Source organism: Pseudophryne corroboree, chromosome 6, assembly GCF_028390025.1.
Source record: "Pseudophryne corroboree isolate aPseCor3 chromosome 6, aPseCor3.hap2, whole genome shotgun sequence".
Taxonomy (NCBI): Eukaryota; Metazoa; Chordata; class Amphibia; order Anura; family Myobatrachidae; genus Pseudophryne; species Pseudophryne corroboree.
The window spans coordinates 243,001,379-243,021,860 of NC_086449.1; the positions used below are offsets into that span (position 1 = coordinate 243,001,379).

Genomic DNA, 20,482 nt, shown 5'->3' on the forward strand with positions numbered 1-20,482 from the left:
GTTTACTTATTGGAGCTGACTGGCTGGTGCGTTATCACCTTGCACTTATCACTGCTTTATCACTGCTCCAGGCTTAATACATCTGCCCCATAATTAGCTCCACTAACTAATTGTTACCCATTCACACATATCCATTATAAACCTCTGGGTGAAGAATAAAGGGGGGTACTCACGGAGCGATAATCTAAACAATCTGACTAGATTGCTTAGATTTTAAGCATGATCGCTCCGTGTGTACTCCCTACAGCGATAGCGATGCGCAGCCCCGCGCATCGCTATCGCTGGTGCTAGATTGGCCTGGCTCAATCACCCGCTGGGTGAAATGAGCGCCCCCCTCCCCCCGCACACTCTGCACACATCGCGCTGTGCTGAGCGGTTCGCCCTTAGACCCGAATGCTTGTCTGCATACATTTTAATCAATATATGTTCTATGTATGTTTGTCTTTGTGAGTCCTGAATTATTTGAATTAAAAGTTAAGTTAAAAAAAAATTCTTAAGAGTGCCCCATATAAAAAAAGAGCTTTCTTTTCTCCAAACCTATCTACATTTACACTACTCAAGGGAGTACTACCGGCCAGATATACTTTCTCTTGTATAATCTGAAAGCAATTGCAGCTTGCTTACATTTACTATCAATACGCTCTCAGATACCACTAATAAGGTGAAAACCATTGCGACCCCAACCCCTTCTCTTTCTATCATTTATTCATCAGTGTGAATGCTTAAAAAGAGGATTGTTGTAGGACTTTATTTTCTATGAATGTGTTAAGTCCGCTTGTAGACTGTTCCACAGATTGCATTTATTTTTCTCACTATCTCATGACAACCCTATAGTCTCCTAAAAGCTCTTCTTTCAGTCCTCTACATCTGATTATCGTCAGACAATAACATAATATAGCTTGGCCCAGTAGCAACATATGGTATGACATCATAGAGGGGGAAGGGGGCGGGGGTCAGACGTGGTGTCCTGAAAATATAACAGAGTGAGCAAATGCCTAGCTTGTCAAGTTTATTCAGAGTGATCAAATAAAACTAAAATGTACACTCTCCGCTGTACCAGATACAAGTAACAATGGGGCGCAGATTCTTCATCAGACAGCAACGCCAAACAGCGGCAGTAGAGAAACTAACTAACTTACATCATGACAGCTATAGAATTATATGATGAGAGTGTAATCTTCAATTCTGTATGTCCTTGGTGTGAACAAAGCCTGGGGTGCTGAAAGAGGGCGTATAATGTACCCAGCCCCTGGCCTCTCAGGGATGCGCAACCACACCACCCTTGTTGCTTTATAACAGTATATATTTCTTCAAGGGGCAACTGACAGAGTGTAGACACACCCACATGTCACAGATTTACAGATGGACAAAGTAGTATTAAAAATAAATATAGTCATGAGCATCCATCTTAACAAGTGGCACTGCAGCCTAAGGAATAAGGACAGGTAGTCTGAGTTATGTGGCGAGATGTAATGGAGTTCAAGATTGCCGGATGCTAATGATTTTAAAAAGGCAATCACTTACAAGACATGGTTTTGCATTGTAAGTGATTGTCCCTTTAAAAAAAAGTCTGAGATCAGTCGGCATCCCGCAACTCCAGCGATCTCAGACTTCATTACATCCTGCCGATGGTCTTATGAAGTAAAAAATAAGATTTTACTTACCGGTAAATCTATTTCTCGTAGTCCGTAGAGGATGCTGGGACTCCATAAGGACCATGGGGAATAGACGGGCTCCGCAGGAGATAGGGCACTTTAAGAAAGCTTTGGACTCTGGGTGTGCACTGGCTCCTCCCTCTATGCCCCTCCTCCAGACCTCAGTTAGGGAAACTGTGCCCAGAGGAGATGGACAGTACGAGGAAGGATTTTTGTAAATCTAAGGGCGAGATCCATACCAGTCACACCAATCACACTGTATAACTTGTGATAAACTACCCAGTTAACAGTATGGACAACAACATAGCCACGGTTCAACCGATAAACTATAACATATCCCTTATGTAAGCAATAACTATATACAAGTCTTGCAGAAGAAGTCCGCACTTGGGACGGGCGCCCCGCATCCTCTACGGACTACGAGAAATAGATTTACCGGTAAGTAAAATCTTATTTTCTCTAACGTCCTTGAGGATGCTGGGACTCCGTAAGGACCATGGGGATTATACCAAACCTCCCAAACGGGCGGGAGAGTGCGGATGACTCTGCAGCACCGATTGAGCAAACAGGAGGTCCTCCTCAGCCAGGGTATCAAACTTATAGAACTTTGCAAAGGTGTTAGACCCCGACCAAGTAGCTGCTCGGCACAACTGTAATGCCGAGACCCCTCGGGCAGCCGCCCAAGAAGAGCCCACTTTCCTAGTGGAATGGGCCTTAACCGATTTCGGTAACGGCAATCCTGCCGTAGAATGCGCCTGCTGAATCGTGTTACAGATCCAGCGAGCAATAGTCTGCTTTGAAGCAGGAGCGCCAACCTTGTTGGCCGCATACAGAACAAACAGAGCTTCAGTCTTCCTGATTCTAGCCGTTCTGGTCACATAAATCTTCAAAGCCCTGACCACATCCAGGGACTCGGAATCCTCCAAGTCCCGTGTAGCCACAGGCATGACAATAGGTTGGTTCATATGAAAAGATGAGACCACCTTTGGCAGAAATTGAGGACGAGTCCTCAACTCTGCCCTATCCACGTGAAAAACCAAGTATGGGCTTTTATGTGATAAAGCCGCCAATTCTGAAACACGTCTAGCCGAAGCTAATGCCAACAACATGACCACTTTCCACGTGAGGTATTTCAACTCCACAGTTTTGAGTGGTTCAAACCAAGGTGACTTGAGGAAAGGTAACACCACGTTAAGAACCCAAGGCGCCACCGGAGTCACAAAGGGAGGCTGAATATGCAGCACCCCCTTCACAAAGTCTGTACTTCAGGAAGAGAGGCTAATTCTCTTTGAAAGAAAATGGATAAGGCCGAAATTTTGACCTTTATGGACCCTAATTTTAGGCCCAAAGTCACTCCTGTTTGAAGGAAGTGAAGCAGACGGCCCAAATAGAACTCCTCCGAAGGAGCAGCTCTGGCCTCACACCAAGAAACATATTTCCGCCATATACGGTGATAATGTTTTAACGTCACGTCTTTCCTAGCCTTGATCAGGGTAGGAATGACTTCCTCCGGAAATTCCTTTTTCCGCTAGGATCCGGCGTTCAACCGCCATGCCGTCAAACGCAGCCGCGGTAAGTCTTGGAACAGACAGGGCCCCTGCCGCAGCAGGTCCTGCCTTAGAGGAAGAGGCCACGGATCTTCTGTGAGCAACTCTTGCAGCTCCGGATACCAAGTCCTCCGTGGCCAATCTGGAACAATGAGGATTGTTCTGACCCTGCTCATTCTTATTATTCTCAACACTTTGGGTATGAGAGGAAGAGGAGGAAACACATAGACCGATCTGAACACCCAAGGTGTCACCAGAGCGTCTACCGCTACCGCCTGAGGGTCCCTTGACCTGGCGCAATACCGCTTTAGCTTTTTGTTGAGACGGGATGCCATCATGTCGATTTGAGGCAGTCCCCATCGATCCGTGATCTGTGCGAAGACTTCTTGATGAAGTCCCCACTCTCCCGGATGCAGGTCGTGCCTGCAGAGGAAGTCCGCCTCCCAGTTGTCCACCCCCGGGATGAACACTGCTGATAGTGCGCTAACATGGCCTTCCGCCCAGCGTAGAATCCTGGTCGCTTCTGCCATGGCCACTCTGCTCCTTGTTCCGCCTTGCCGGTTTATATGAGCCACTGCCGTGACGTTGTCCGACTGAATCAGAACCGGTTTTCTCCGAAGCAATTTCTCCGCTTGACACAGGGCGTTGTATATGGCCCTCAACTCCAGGACGTTGATGTGGAGACAAGTCTCTAGGTTTGACCAGAGACCTTGGAAATTTCTTCCCAGTGTGACTGCTCCCCAGCCTCGGAGGCTTGCGTCCGTGGTCACCAAGACCCAGTCCTGAATGCCGTACCTGCGACCCTCTAGCAGGTGAGCACTGTTCAGCCACCACAGGAGAGATACCCTGGTCCTGGGAGACAGGGTGATCCTTTGATGCATTCGTAAATGGGACCCGGACCACTTGTCCAAGAGGTCCCATTGAAAGGTCCTCGCATGGAACCTGCCGAAAGGGATGGCCTCATATGAAGCCACCATCTTCCCCAGGACCCGCGTGCAATGATGCACTGAAACCTTTTTTGGTTTTAAGAGGTTCCTGACCATGGCTATGAGCTCCTGAACCTTTTCGATCGGAAGAAAAACCTTTTTCTGGTCTGTGTCTAGAATCAGGCCCAAAAAGGTCAGACGCGTTGTAGGGACTAGCTGGGACTTTGGTATATTGAGAATCCAGCCGTGTATCTGCAACGTCTTCATGGACAGAGACACACTGTCCAGCAACTTCTCCCGAGATCTCGCCTTTATGAGGAGATCGTCCAAGTATGGGATAATTGTGACCCCCTGCCTGCGCATGAGCACCATCATTTCCACCATTACCTTGGTGAAAATCCTCGGGGCCGTGGAAAGCCCAAACGGCAACGTCTGAAATTGGTAGTGACAGTCCTGCACTGCAAATCTCAGGAACGCCTGATGAGGGGGGAATATCGGAACATGAAGGTATGCATCCTTTATGTCCAGGGACACCATCCAAAGCCCCCCCTCCAGGCTGGCGATGACCGCCCTGAGTGATTCCATCTTGAACTTGAACCTCTTCAAGTACAGGTTCAGAGATTTTAGGTTTAAAATGGGTCTGACCGAACCGTCCGGTTTCGGAACCACAAACAGGGTCGAGTAATATCCCTCTCCTTGCTGGAGATGAGGAACTGTGACAATCACCTGTTGAATATACAATTTTTGGATTGCCGCCAACACTAGCTCCCTCTCTGACGGGGAAGCCGGCAGAGCCGATTTGAAAAACCGGCGAGGAGGCAAGTCTTCGAATTCCAGCCTGTATCCCTGAGAAACAATCTCTAATGCCCAGGGATCCACCTGCAAGTGAACCCAGACGTGGCTGAAAAACCAAAGATGAGCCCCCACTAGATCTGCCTCCCCCCGGGAAGCCCCAGCGTCATGCGGTGGACTTTGCAGAGGCAGAGGAGGACTTTTGCTCTTGGGAACTAGCTGTGTGCAGCTTCTTTCCCCTACCTTTCCCTCTGGCAACAAAGGACGATCCCCGTACCTTTTTGCTTTTATTGGAACGAAAGGACTGCATTTGATAATGAGGTGCCTTTTTTGTATGCTGCGGAGGGACACAAGGTAAGAAATTCGACTTACCAGCCGTAGCCGTAGAGACAAGGTCCGAGAGGCCGTCTCCAAACAACTCCTCCCCTTTGTAAGGCAAGGACTCCATATGCCGCTTTGAATCGGCATCTCCCGTCCACTGTCGGGTCCACAAGAGCCGCCTAGCAGAAATAGACATAGCATTTATTCTGGAGCTTAATAAACAAATGTCTCTCTGAGCATCTCTTATATACAAGGCAGCATCTCTGATATGCTCTATGGTCATTTGAATAGCATCCCTATCTAAGGTGTCAATCTCCGTAGATAAAGAATCTGCCCATGCCACAACCGCACTACAAACCCAGGCCGACGCCATAGCCAGTCTAGCAATAGTACCTGAATGAGTGTAAATGTGCTTCAAGGTAATTTCCTGCCTGCGGTCAGCAGGTTCCTTGAGGGAAGCCGTATCCTGAGAAGGCAGTGCCACCTTTTTGGACAAGCGTGTCAGCGCCTTGTCTACTTTAGGCGAAGATTCCCAGCGTATCCTATCAGTTTGTGGAAAAGGATACGCCATAAGAATTCTTTTGGGAACTTGTGGTCTCCTATCCGGAGATTCCCAAGCCTTTTCGCACAATTCACTTAGTTCAAATGAGGATGGAAAGGTGACTTCAGGCTTTTTCCCTTTATACATGTGTACCCTCGTGTCAGGGACCGGGGGTTCTTCAGTAATATGCAAAACCTCTTTAATGGCAATAATCATGTACCGAATACCTTTTGCCACCTTCGGCTGTAATTTTGCATCTTCATAGTCGACACTAGAGTCAGTATCTGTGTCGGTATCTGTGTCATCGATCTGGGATATGGTGCGCTTCTGAGACCCCGAAGGGCCTGGCGCCACAGGGACAGGCATGGACTGGCTACCTGACTGATCCCTAGCTTCTGCCTTGTCTAACCTTTTATGCAATAGATTAACATTTGCATTCAAGACATTCAGCATATCCACCCATTCCGGTGTCGGCGTTGCCGACGGCGACATGACATTCAAGCACTCCCCCTCCACATTAAGCGAGCCTTTCTCATCAAACATGTCGACACACGCGTACCGACACACTTCACACACACAGGGAACCCCTTTCCTGAAGACAGTATCCGTGTCAAGGCCCTTTGGAGAGACAGAGAGAGAGTATGCCAGCACACACCTCAGCGCAATGATCCTGGAGACCAACACAAAATGTTTTTCCCCAGCAGCGCTGTATAATATGTTATCCGCCAATTATGTGCCCCCCCCACTCTTTTAAACACCCCTTCACCGTGTGTAAGCAGGGGAGAGTCCGGGGAGCTTCCTCTCAGCGGTGCTGTGGAGAGAAAATGGTGCTGGTGAGTGCTGAGGGAGAAGCCCCACCCCCTCGGCGGCGGGCTTCTGTCCCGCTCAAACTTACAAAAATATGGCGGGGGCTCTTTTATATACATGTACAGTGCCCACCTGTACATGTATATTGTCTTTTGCCATAAGAGGTGTTTATATTGCTGCCCAGGGCGCCCCCCCCCCTGCGCCCTGCACCCTTACAGTTACCGGAGTGTGTGAGGTGTATGGGAGCAATGACGCACAGCTGCAGTGCTGTGCGTTACATCCGTGAAGCTGAAGGCTTCTGCCGCCTGACGACTTCTGTCTTCTGTTCTTCTAGCTCTGTGAGGAGAACGGCGGCGCGGCTCCGGGGGTGGACGCCCAGTAAGAACCTGCGTTCACCCCCTCTGGAGCTAATGGTGTCCAGTAGCCGAGGAAGCAGAGCCTATCTTAGACAAGAAGGTCTGCTCCTCTCTCCTCAGTCCCTCGATGCAGGGAGCCTGTTGCCAGCAGTGCTCCCTGTGAAAAAGTAGAAAAAGTAGAGAAAAAATCCAAACAAAAATGCTTTTAGGCAGAGAACTCAGGAGAGCTCTCTGCAGTGCACTCATCCTGCTCTGGGCACAGTGTAAAACTGAGGTCTGGAGGAGGGGCATAGAGGGAGGGGCCAGTGCACACCCAGAGTCCAAAGCTTTCTTAAAGTGCCCTATCTCCTGCGGAGCCCATCTATTCCCCATGGTCCTTACGGAGTCCCAGCATCCTCAAGGACGTTAGAGAAAATAAAATGTTCATTTTACTTGTTTAAAGTTTGTATGTTCTTCTCATGTTTGCGTGGGATTCTTCCAGTTTTTTCAGTCTCCTCTCATACTCTAAAACAGAGGCTCCCAAACTCCGCCATTACAGCCCAGGTTTTAAGGATATCCGTGCAGATTACTTACTTAGTACCGCAGTAAATTTGATTTAACCATCTGGACTGAAGCATGGATATCCTTAAAACCTGGACTGTATTTAATGGCGTTTGGGAAACTCTGCTCCAAAGTCATAGTTGTAGGTTGATTGCCTTTTATTATTTTTATTATTATTTTTATTGATATGTCGCAACAAGGGATCCGCAGCGCCCATTACACAGTACATAAACAAATGAGCAAAACCTACAGTATGAGACAATATAGGACAAGTACTGTACAAGGTATATACTGAAAACCAGGGGTTAGGTGCCATCAAAGGGAGTATTGAGTATAAGATAGTGTAAGTAAGAGAAGGAAAGACACATGAGGGGAGACGGTCCTGCTCTTGCACAGAGTATATGTGTCTGTCCATTTGGTGGAGAATATGGATTTTAAGCTCGAGTTAGTATCAGGATGTCAGCGGTCAGAATACAGACAATGGCATCCTCACGTGCAAGATCCCGACACCAGTTTGGTAAGTGTACTAACACTAACCCTCCCTCCCCGCAGCCTGACCCTAAGCCCCTCCCCCCCCTGCAGCCTAGCACTAACTGTCCCCTGGGCGCAGCCTAAACCTAAACAACCGCCCCCCGCAGTCTGACCTTAACCCGGCCCGGCATACTTACGATCGGGAAGCCGGCAGTCGGAATTCATCGCCAGCATTTTTATCTATGTTGGAGTTTCAGTGCCGGTCCTCTACCCAATGTCTGGATTCTGGCATCAGCATTTGACTGTCGGCATCCGGACCAGATCCCGTAAGCTCCACTGGGACATTGATGTGTTCAAAATATTCTCTGTGAAATGCTGCATAATATGTGTGCACTATATAAATATTTTTTTTACAATAAAAATAAAACATGAAAAATTTCTACAGACTTTCCATGAAACACAGTGGACATTGGTGACATTTGGAAGAATAATGCTTTTGTATAAAGGTGCGTGATGGTCGGATTAAGGCATTACAAAGATATGACAATTCCTACCAGAAAAGGATAACATCAGTACACTGAACAGACAGCTTTAAAAAAATATTGAATAACTTTTTGGCTGAATACAATCTGCACAGACATTGTGATGCCTTGTACTAGAATGGGAATCCATAATGGAATTGGTGGTTTGAAGAAAGGAAGAATTTTTCCATCATTCAAGCCAGTCTTAAGATCTTCCACTTCCTGAACTTCATAAAAATGTAATGCCTTTCTTAGAACGTATTACTATTATTAATGAAAGTACCGTACATCTAAATAAAAACATGCATACTTTGATTTAGTGTGTTGTATTTCTGCAAGCAGAATAGAGACCAGCAGAATAAATAAATGGATTTTTACTAATAGATTTCAGCGTCTGGAGATCACATCTTTGCCTCATTTGTAGCAGCTGTTTCATTTTTCGTATGTAGTATTGGTGTGCAGAGAAATCCCTTCCGAAGAAGGCATAATGGCTTATAACTTAGAGTGTCACGATTATTACACACAACAGCCACACCTCCTGCTTCCCACATTAGTCCTGGGGTTGCAAGTACTTTTCAGGATGCCCACGATGATGAGGTAGGACATTTTAATTCTATGTTTCTACAAATCAGAGTATTGTCACTGATCACAGCATTGCAAAGTAACAGATGAAGGTTTTGCTGTTTTTGAGAAGTTTTGAACTGACGGATTTGACAATGTATATAGCAAGTAGATAGGCTTCCACTCTACAGCATATATAGGGGCCGATGCAGATTTTGAACATGAGTCTTTGCAGATTGTGTCATGTGCAGGGATGGACTTCAGAAGCTGACGGTTAGAAACCATCGATGTTCCCAAGTCGATAGAAGTACTTTCCACATCAGTTTGATGGTTGCCAGCCATAGGATGCAGCTTTCCAATGGCTGACAGCTTCTATGCAGCCGCTAACACCCAGAAGTGGTGTCTGCATCTCAACTAATGTGCTCATGGGTAAAGCTATGAATGCTTCACTATAACCATCAATAGTAGCCATTGCATTGTTAGAGTTGATGTCAGAAGCCCGACAACCATTCGACACCAGGCTTCCAGGTCATCCCTAATCATGTGTTTTTGCACAGCATATGCTCTGCACACATCTCAGTTGCATTTCCATTTGTGAATGGAGGGCTGTGACTGAAGGGCCATAACTGGGGGTTTCCATAGAGGCAAAGGTCAAAGTCAAGTATGTGTACAATGCAGGCTATGTGGTGTTGTGCATACACTTAAACACACTTGTTTTTAGATGGATCTTTGTACCACAGTTGCAGCTGGTGCAGGTGGACATTGATGATGATGGTGATGAAAGCAAGGCTACAGATTGGGGCGGGCCAGCCGCAGACCTACATACAACTCAGCAGCATATGTATTTGGTTTGGCACGCACACAATGTGGGAACAATTTAGGTGCAGCCAGTTTGCGTACAACTCTGCCCCAAAGTGCCAATTTAGAATGGAAAAGGTAAAAGGTGGATGTTAGAGTTGAAGAGAATTCAAGTATTGTCTTACAAAATAAAGGTGGGGAAGGCCGTCACAATACTTACCATATACCAAAATATCACCGGTGCAATGAACGGAACTGTTGATGGGTATTTAGACGGATGCAGATTTATTTGTGAACTGGCAATGAATCAAAATTGGATGCTTATGATTTTTTCACATCAGTTTAATATTTACACCTGGATCTCAATGGCATGCTTGTTATGTGGACATCCTTAACTACGAGGAATCCTGAAAACACACATAAACACATTGGCAGTGCCAGTGTGCCAGGACAGTCTGTAAGCTCTGCCTTTCAATGCCAGTGTTTCATACTGATCCCAATGACTGCCTTCTTCTCTAAGGTCTTCTGAGTTTGGAGGAAGTTATAAAATACACAACTTTCCAGCATGGGCACTGGCCCGGACCTCTCCTCCCCCCTATTCATCCTGTATGTTTTGGTGTCATCCCTGTTTGTTTTGCCACTAGCCTCTTGGTCTGAGTTCCTAGTTCCATACACAGAGAAGTGTCAGTCCCTGCTTGGGCTTCCAGCCTTCTGACTGGCTGGGACTTGGTGCCTGCTAATGACTTTTACTGTACAGACTGAGAGAGTTTAGATGCAGGAGGGGAGGGTAGATCTGCCTCATCTGTCTCTAAGATGTAAGAAGAGAGAGAGCACGGTGAGCACAGGGAGCCCATGAGAGAGGGGATGGGAGAAAGGGGAGGGGGCTGCCGGCAACTAATACTGACAAGTCAGAAAGACCCAACAAGCAAATGCAACTGTAAAAGTGTGCAGGATGCAGGACAATTCCAGCCGGACCCAGAGCTCCTGAGCTGTGACTGTCCAGGAGGAGGGGAAGTCTACAGTGACCGGTGAGAGAGGTGAGAGGCTGCAGCCTGTGGCATTGTGCATGGGGACAGAGGGTTAGGTGCTGGGGCTGCACAGGGACAGAGGGTGAGGTCCTGGGGGTGCACAGGGAGAGAGGGTTACGAGCTGTCATTTTCTGCCCAGCACTCCTGCTTCCTTCCTAGGAGAATTCTTCTTCTCCCTCTCTCTTTCACAGTCTGACCCCCTGGAGTGTAACCCGCCCCCTCCAGCTTCTGCTCCTCCCTGCCCCGTGTCTGTCAGTGCTTCCTTCCCTGCTTCCTGCTCTCTTCCTAGATGTAGTGTGTGGGGAGGACCTGCAGGATGACAGTGTCACCAGCCATTGATTAATGTCAATGAGCATGTCACATGACTTCAGCTAATCACTTTACATGTGTCACAGACAGTGACAGATTTATCAAATCTTGGAGAGGGAATTGTATTAACCAATCAGCTCATGTCACTTTACAGGCTGTGTGTGAAAAAGTACACTTAGTAGCTGATTGGATTGTACTCTCTCTCTCTCTCTCTTTCCTTTAACTCTCTCCAAGCTTTGATAAATCGAGATCCTATGTTATGTGAAATATTTAAGTGGTGCATTGTTAATGGAACAACTGATTGAAAGTCAATGTTAGAGATGCCTGGTAGCAAATGTGCATTGTTTCTATTTGATTTGTGCTTGTTGGAACTACTGCTGACAAGTAAACTTTACCATTTGATAGCTATCTCTTCCAGATGGCATTACTGGTTCTTATTTTCCTCAGTTAGGAGATAGTTGTATGTTCATTCCATCACAAATGGGCTTATACATTGTATGTACACCTGACAGGACTGGTTATCACATTCATCTGTCTCATATGAATAATGTATTTGTGGCTCTAATTTACAGACCAACTGGGTGCTAAGCCTGCACAAGTCCATATGTTGCAGGTCACTAGGCTACTGTGGATTGACTATGAAACGCTGTGCATATGACACATGTAAACTCCCAATCCCATCTGACTGTCTGCAGTTCCAGTCCAGCACAGTGTGGCATAAGGACGCTGTATATCCTGAGTGGGGTATGGACAACTCCTATCATCCACAGGAACACTGGACTAACAGACAAGATGTGGGCATTTGCCTTTGCCGTGGCTATCTACCTGTTGTAGGACGCTCCCTGATGGGAAGTATATCTGTTCTCCTCCAGTCCCTGCCCAGCGCATCATTGGCTGTCCTTCTCATCCTGACGCTCCTGTCCTGGAGGACCTGTGAAGCCAGAGGCCTAAACTGTTAGTAAGCAGAGGATGAGTCTGGGGCGGATGATGAGCTGAACGTCTGTTTTAAACTTGAAAGAATAGTAGTCAGAGTGTGTGAAATGTGATTCTCCCCAGCGGTGAGCTTCAGGGTCTTATGTAGAGATTATTTCAGAAGGGAGATTTCTTAGTCAGCAAGATGTGTGCGCTCATAAAGCCATCTATCTATATATCAGAGAGTTCCAGATGACTGCATAGACCGCATGATACCTTGTGGAATTAACATAGCTGTTTTACATGTTCTACCACAGTTGGTTAATAGCTCCAGCAAAGACACACTTTCATTCTACCACTGCAAACAGGCCAGTACTGATGCTGTAAGCATTTTAAATTGAACTAAACTCATTCCATATTGATCCATAATCAGTAGCAGACAAGCTATTGTTGAATCATCAATCCTCATTATAATTACTAGGGAGGCAGGATTTAACACTACCAATGATAGTTCACATCACTTAGGCAGTAATAAAACAAAGGCAACATGTATTGTTTAAGCTGAAGTTTATATCACTTACCATAACTTCATTGGCACGATCATTTAAGAGTTAACACTGCAGTGGTATCCCCATGATCATCCACACAGGATAGCTTGTAAGTGAGATGCAGAGACTATTTGATGAGCTGTAATAATAGCAGGAACTCTACTGAAATATGCCATGGTACTACAAGTGCCAGCATCCTCTGACACATATGTGCTGCCTTGGCATGTGGAATATATAATTTGCACAACAGTTGGAAAGACAGTCGTTGCATATCAGTTCATCTTTTTCTATCGGAGACTTCTATCAGCTGTGACTTTCTGAACAGCTGTGTTTCCAGACAGGCCAATTCGCAGTCACTGAAGTCATTCTCGTCCACCCCTAAAGGCTCTGCACACTGTATATTACATGTCTTTTCTTGTTGAAACATTGGTACTAAAATAGTCAGGGTTCCAGATTGGAGATGGCTACTTTTGAATGTTCTGATATTTCAGAAAGTTGTATTACAAAAGCCATACCTCCCAACATGACCCTCTCCAGGAGAGACACAATGCTCTGCTTCTGGACTTTCCTCTTAATTTATGATTACCGGCACCTGTGTTGAACAGGTTAATGGATAAGAAAGGTGTTTCAGCACAGGTGATGGCAATCATATATTAAGAGGAAAGTCCAGAAGCAGAGCATTGTGTCCCTCCTGGAGAGAGTCATGTTGGGAGGTGTGCAAAAGCTAACAATTGTCATTCTCATATTTGAAAAGATACAACTGGTGATTGGCAATAAAGCCTAACGCTTGGTATACACTGTCCAAATTTTTTGTTCATCATGACAGTCGGGGCAATTTTTCGGGAAATCGAAGACCCCAATATCTCAACTACAACTATTTTTTTTTAATGTTACTGATTTTCTCCCACACCACACTGAATTTGCATATATCAACCCACAAGAAGGATATAGTCACAGAAAAACATAGTAAATATAGTCAGATTTATAGAGGAAATGCACACACTGCACACATTCAGTAGGTGTGCACTGAATCCGAGACAGGAGGTGCCACAAAGGGACCTCCTCCTCTACCAGGTCATAGGCTACCCACTCGCACCCAGGACAGACTACTCCCCTGGGCCGCCTAGGTGAGTAGTCTATGTCCTGGGGGTTGGGAGGTAGTCTATGACCTGGTGGAGGTGAGGTCACTTTGTAGCGCCCCCTGTCTCAGCTGTATGACTGCACAATACCGGGCAATTGAGGCCAAGATTTTCTGTCTTGGCTGACGATTGGATAATCGAGGGGGCATGTTTGCATGTAAGATTTTTCCGGTTTATCTCTAAAACGAACATTCATACACACTATCTGATAAAAGTAGTCAAACACCCGATTATTGGCAAACTGATACAATTATTGTATAGTGTGTACCTAGCTTGAGACCTAAGACTGACAAGTAGCTGACAAAATATTAAATTCATTCTGATTTAAAGGAGAGTCCACAATGATTACTGGGGTGTGTTAAACTGTGCAGAAAGTTATCTCAGAGAGTCAGAGGAGAATGTATTGTTCATTGTTATCATTGTCACAATCTGTCTCTAAACTACCACTACCCGGCAAGGAGGGATTTTTTTTTTTTATTTTTTTTTAAAGGAATGGACATTTTGCTCTAATTTCTAAATATTGTCTTTTCTGTACTTCAAATTCTATATCATTATGTTATATATTGGGATCCAGTCAGTATACCAGTGGTCGGGATCCAGGCAGTTGAATTACAGACGCCGGAATCCCGACACCGCTCAGAATGCCAGTGCCGTTATCCTGACTAGGATCACAATCCCGGCGCCGGAATCCCAAAAGCTAGGATCCCGATCGTCTGTTTGCTGGGCCGCCGGAGAGGTAAGCTGGGGGGAAGGTAAGATTTAAACTGCAAGGGGTTAGGGTTAGGCTACAGGGAGGGGGAGTTGAGAATTAGGTTTAGGCTGTCCGGGTGGGGAGAATTAGGTTTAGGCTCCGGGAAGGGGGAGGGGGGGTGGTTAGGTTTAGGCACCACCTGAAAGGGTTAGGGTTAGGTTGCGAGGGGGGAGGGTTTAGGCTCCAGAAAGGGGGGTTTAGGGGGGGTTAGGTTTAGGCTGTGGGGATGTGGGGTAGGGTTTAGGCACCACCTGAGAGGGTTAGGAATAGGCACCACCTGATAGGGGTGGGGTTAGGCTGCGAGGGGGGAGGGTTAGGTTCAGGCTGTGGGAAGGGAGGGTTATGGGGGCGGCGTTAACACACTTACCTGACCCCTGTCTGGATTCTAACCATCAGGATGCCGCGGTCGGTATTCTGATCGCAGGCATCGTGACCGCCAGAATATGAGCCCCATATATGTGCAAATTCTTATATTAATGAGTAAAAAGTAGTTGTGGTTTAGTTAATGTTACAATGAAACCCCGGTATGTAGAGATCAAAGTACATTTTTACTGTTTATGAACAGTGTGTATTCCTACTGAATCAGTACTCTGCACTGTACCAAGTCCAGCCTATAGAGAATTACTATAACGTCTATTATGTTAAGAAAGCAGAGTCCCTTTCTAAAGACTTTAAAATAATAAAAAATAGATTAATTTCATACATATGGGGAGATGTATCAAACCTTCTGAAGAGGTCTGATTCTCTTTCTCTTGTATATTATAATCATTGGTATGTAAAACACCACAGAGCTCCAAAACACTGAATATTGGACTGCAGGTCATAAATAAACAGTGACATACATGTGGCGCGGTGTCCTATTAGCTGTAGTGAGTTACCACAGCTAGAGGATGTCCCTGTGGCTATCCTATTAGCACCGTAAACCAGCAGTTATCAGGGATTGAGGAACGCAAAGCATAATCCCTGATTTCCAGCCCCGGGAGACCTGTCATCAGACGGAATCACATGGGTCCCCGATGTTGTCATGAATCCCATGCGTTATCAGCCGATAACAGGTGAATTTCTGCCGGGTAAAAACGGTCTCGAATTGGATAGCCGATTACCTTGCGGTAAATCCCTGCACCTAATAGGGTACCTAAAGGGTAGTGAGGGCCAGGGTGAGATTAAGGAGCTCAAGACCAACTGACTTGTGATGGTACCACTCAACAGTATGGGAACACTTTTGCAGGTCAGTGGCCATGAGAAGGAGCAGGCTGAACAAGAGAACATACAAGGATGATTTGTGGGTGTTCTATTTGTTTCTCCTCGGCCGGTGAGTGTGGTGGGTACAGAAAACACAATATTTCAATGGAGTAAACTAGAGAGGAGGGTAGTAGCGAAGGAAATACAATAAAAGTGGATCAAGAAATAGGATGAGAGAAGTAAAGTGGTGTCAGAGATGTGGATTTGCTGCATGTAAACAATTGATTTAATTCATGCAGAGTAGTGCTTTTATAATATAACAATGTGCCCATAAAACTGTAGATTATCAATACATTTTTATTTTTTTACATTTTCAGTAATAAATATGTGCAAGCATTCTCAACTCTGGCACAGTGGGGCAGATGTGTTAAGCCTGGAGAAGGGATAAAGCAGTGATAAGTGCAAGGTGATAACGCACCAGCCAATCAGTTCCAATATGTAAATTGACAGGAGCTGATTGGCTGGTGCGTTATCACCTTCCACTTATCACTTATTTAGCACTGCTTTATCACTTCTCCAGGCTTAAAACATATGCCCCAGTATACTGCAGCAGTGTGCACACAGAACAATGGGGGTCATTCCGAGTTGTTCGCTCGTTGACGATTTTCGCAACGGAGCGATTAAGGCAAAAATGCGCAGCGCGCATGCGCTAAGTATTTTAGCACAAAACTTAGTAGATTTACTCACGTCCGAACGAAGAATTTTCATTGTTGAAGTGATCGGAGTGTGAGTGACAGGAAGTGGGTGTTTCTGGGCGGAAACTGACCGTTTTCTGGGAGTGTGCAGAAAAACGCAGGCGTGCCAGGATAAAACACTGGAGTGTCTGGAGAAACGGGGGAGTGGCTGGCCGAACGCAGGGCGTGTTTGTGACGTCAAACCAGGAACGAAACGGGCTGAGCTGATCGCAGTGTAGGAGTAAGTCTCGAGCTACTCAGAAACTGCTAAGAATTATTTATTCGCAATTCTGCTAATCTTTCGTTCGCTATTCTGCTAAGCTAAGATACACTCCCAGACGGCGGCGGCCTAGCGTGTGCAATGCTGCTAAAAGCAGCTAGCGAGCGAACAACTCGGAATGAGGGCCAATGTGAAATGCAGTAAAGCAATGTGAGACGAAACATTTCATTTGCATTCATTCCATCGCAACATTGTTTGTGCGGGTGCAAATGTACATCTTTTCTTTGATTTGATTCTAACTTTAAATAAGGCCTGCATTTATCTGGTCAGATCATATTACTGTGGCAAGAGCAGACAGTATCAGCAACACATGGGAATGGATGGATGACTAAATGGATGGATGGCTAGATAGATCTAGAACCTCAAGTTATCAGATCTGACCAGTTCAGAATGGTTAAATACATGAATGGATGGAACTGTACTTATCTGGAGCATACATTTTAACAAAATCAAACCTGCAAATCATTTGTTTCACCTGCTTTGCATTTATAGAAAATCAATCAATCACCAACTCCATTTTTATTCTCTATGTTTAGTATTGTCAAACAACAGTTTTGATGACACCATCTCATTGAGACACCTGGATTTCATAGTGAAAAGACCCACACGGGAGATTACTGATGGATACCATGTCCAGGGATACAATACTGTGACAAATGATGGCCGCTCTTTGAACATGCAATGGAAGGGGAAGATATGGCCCTGCGCTGTCCTAATCAAACTATCTCGACATGTGTTAGTTTCTGCATTAGGGTCCAACCTGGCTTGGAATATTTTTCCTTATGACAGCTGTGACCAGGATTTGAAACCAACAGAGAACCTTATCAGCCCTTTGAAGCTCTTGCAAGTTAATGTGAAACCACTGGTGCTCCACAGAGTCCTGAGATTCTTAGGAGATTTGGGATTTCTGGTTGAGTCCCAACAATCTAAAGCACTTTCTCTGCTAAAGAAGAAATTATACAAATCAGGAAATCCGGTGAAGCAGCCCAGCTTGCAGTCCTCTGGTAGGTGATTTGAATGGACAGTGCATGCTGGGCCTCTGCCTCCTGTTCCTTTCTGCCTCCTCTGGGCCTTATGTACAAAGAGCCAAATGACACAGCGCAAAATTGTCTTTGATAGTGCATGTGCATTGATTTGCACACATGGGCCTTAGGGGTATATTTACTAAAGTGCGGGTTTATAGAAATGGAGATGTTGCCCATAGCAACCAATCAGATCCTAGCTATTATCTTCTAGAAGGTGCTAGGTAAATGATACGTAGAAAGCCATTTTAATAAAACTGGGCAGTATTTTAGGAGTAAAACAAAAAATTGATATAAAAATGTGTGGTTTTGTGCAAGAGTTGTTTCTACAAAAGGGGTGGTTCTGAGCACGGGGTGGTTCTATGAAAGGGGTGGTTCTGTGCGCAGGGTGGTTCTATGAAAGGGGTGGTTCTATGAAAGGGGTGGTTCTGTGCAAGGGGTGGTTCTGTGACAGGAATGGCATTCTGATGTTGTGTGCCCATTTGCACAGTGCCTCTTCACAGTTTATTGCCTCTCTGCACATACACGTGCACTTGTAATTTGCCAAGGTATCTTCAGACACGGAAGAGTAGGTGTGCGCAGGTTTGATAATTTAGGCGCACCAATGAAAAAAAAGTAATTTTGCGCTGTGTATTGACCTCTTATTGTAAATGAGATCCTCTGTTTATTGCTATGCTGCATGCATTGTGATTGTTACTACAGTACTAATATTATCGCTTATTTCTATAACACCAATATAGTTCATAGAGCTGTGGAAAAAAACAAACATACAATGTGCACTAAACCTACACTGATTAACAGCACTGCAAAAATTAATAAAACTAAAGGTGAGAGATCCCTGATTTGTCTAACGTCCCTGTGGATACTGAGAAATGTAGTTACCATGGGGTATAGATCTGGAGCCTGGCACTTTAAGAAAGCATTAGTGTGTGCTGGCTCCTCCCCTCTATGTCCCTCCTGCAGACTCAGTTTAGAAAAATGTGCCCAAGGAGCCGGGTGCATTCTGTTGCTCTCCAGAGAGTTTTCTTCAGAAATTTTAGTTTGTTGTTTTCAGGCACACTGGTTGGCAACCAGTCTGCCTACGTCATGGGACTTAGGGGGGAGGACCGAACCAACTTCCTTAGAGTTAATGGTTCGTATCCCCGCTGACAGGACACTGAGCTCCTGAGGTGATGTTTCTCATGCCCCAGGGTGTGAGCCCACACCGGCAGCATGCCGCCACCCCTAACAGATGCCGAAGACGCGGTACGGTGAGTACAGACTCCAAGGTTCCGGTTAGCGGATCCCCGGTGAACATGGCGGCATAAAGGAGCAGTGGTCACCCGGCTACTGGCTGCGGTGCCCGCTGCATACCCACACTGGCGATGCAGATAAAAAAAAACGTTGCAAACTCTTTTTTTACACATTTATGGAGTGAAGCCAGTATAAATAACATAGAGGGACCGGGCGCCAATGACAGGGTGGGGCTTCCCGGGGAGCAGGGCCAGAAGCAATATATATATATATATATATATATATATATATATATATATATATATATGTGTGTGTGTTATTTACCTTACAGCAGTATAACCGCTGACTTTATGCTCCTCCCTTCTCTATAAACCCCTGGTACCAGTACAATTGGTGATTCAGTGGGTTCTACGGAGGAGCAGTCTCTGCATGCAGCCTGCACACAGGCAGCAGCAGGAAATGGCACATATATATATATATATATATATACATACACACACACAGGAAAAAAGATATCAGCGGCACTCAAAGTCTTACATACAAATGTGTATTTCAAAGAGTTACATCAAGCTCCAACGTTTCGGGGCCTAAAGGGGCGGGTAGGCCCCGAAACGTTGGAGATTGATGTAACTCTTTGAAATACATGTTTGTATTTAAGACTTCGAGTGCCGCTGATATCTTTTTTCCTGTAAACATTGGTCATCCCAGAGGGCACCGGAGCACATTGTTCAACATAAGATAGTGCTGGTCCACAAACAGTTTCGGCATACCTCCCAACTGTCCCGATTTTCGCGGGACAGTCCCGTTTTTTGGGGACTGTCCCGCTGTCCCACCCGCGGGCCGCAGTGTCCCGCGATGGGGGGGGAGCAGTTGGGAGGCTCCTACACTCACTGCTCTGCATAGCAGAGCAGTAGTGAATAGACGCTGTGCGCATGCGCACAGCGTCTATTCAGCACAGACAGTGGGAGAGAGGGCATGCCAGCAGCTCACAAGAGCGCTGGGCATGCCCCAGCAGTGACGAAAACGGGGGCGTGACCCGCGATCGCGGGTCCTCCCGCGAAGCTACGCCCCCTTTTCACAGGACACGCCCCTTTTCGGGAGCACGCGCGGCTTCGCCGCGCATGTGTCCCTCTTCATTGGGGACCAAAGTTGGGAGGTATGGTTTCGGTATATATATATATATATATATATATATATATATATTAAAAAATAGAACGAGTTTATTGCGCCACTTGTGTTCACCAACGATCACAGACCATAGGTATATGATGTATCATACAGGTATAATTGACACTCCCTAGAGATTCAAAAGGGTGTCTGCTGACCCCCAAACAGGGATGGCTATTCCCTGTAGCATAAACTTAGATAAAAAGGGAGGGGGGTTATAGCGACCAGTGGTGTCTAAAAAGATAAAAGCTCACACTATAGGTGGATAAATCTAAATCTAAAATACAATTTATTCACATAAATTTTTTTACAACAAATCTCTTTCAAAAATGGGATAAAAA

The 20,482-nt window shown here is 45.8% G+C and overlaps 1 protein-coding gene across 1 annotated transcript in view; it reads left to right on the forward strand.

The window, feature by feature from the left end:
• Positions 1-10,740: 10,740 nt before the first annotated feature.
• Positions 10,741-20,482, forward strand: part of LOC134931928 (inactive cell surface hyaluronidase CEMIP2-like) — a 131,600-nt gene continuing 121,858 nt past the window's right edge. Inside the window, exons 1-3 of the mRNA XM_063925813.1 lie at positions 10,741-10,873; positions 11,746-12,127; positions 17,256-17,723. Of these exons, the coding sequence (XP_063781883.1) occupies positions 11,812-12,127; positions 17,256-17,723 (784 nt within the window). The 5' untranslated portion in view covers positions 10,741-10,873; positions 11,746-11,811. The remainder of the gene's footprint in view (positions 10,874-11,745; positions 12,128-17,255; positions 17,724-20,482) is intronic.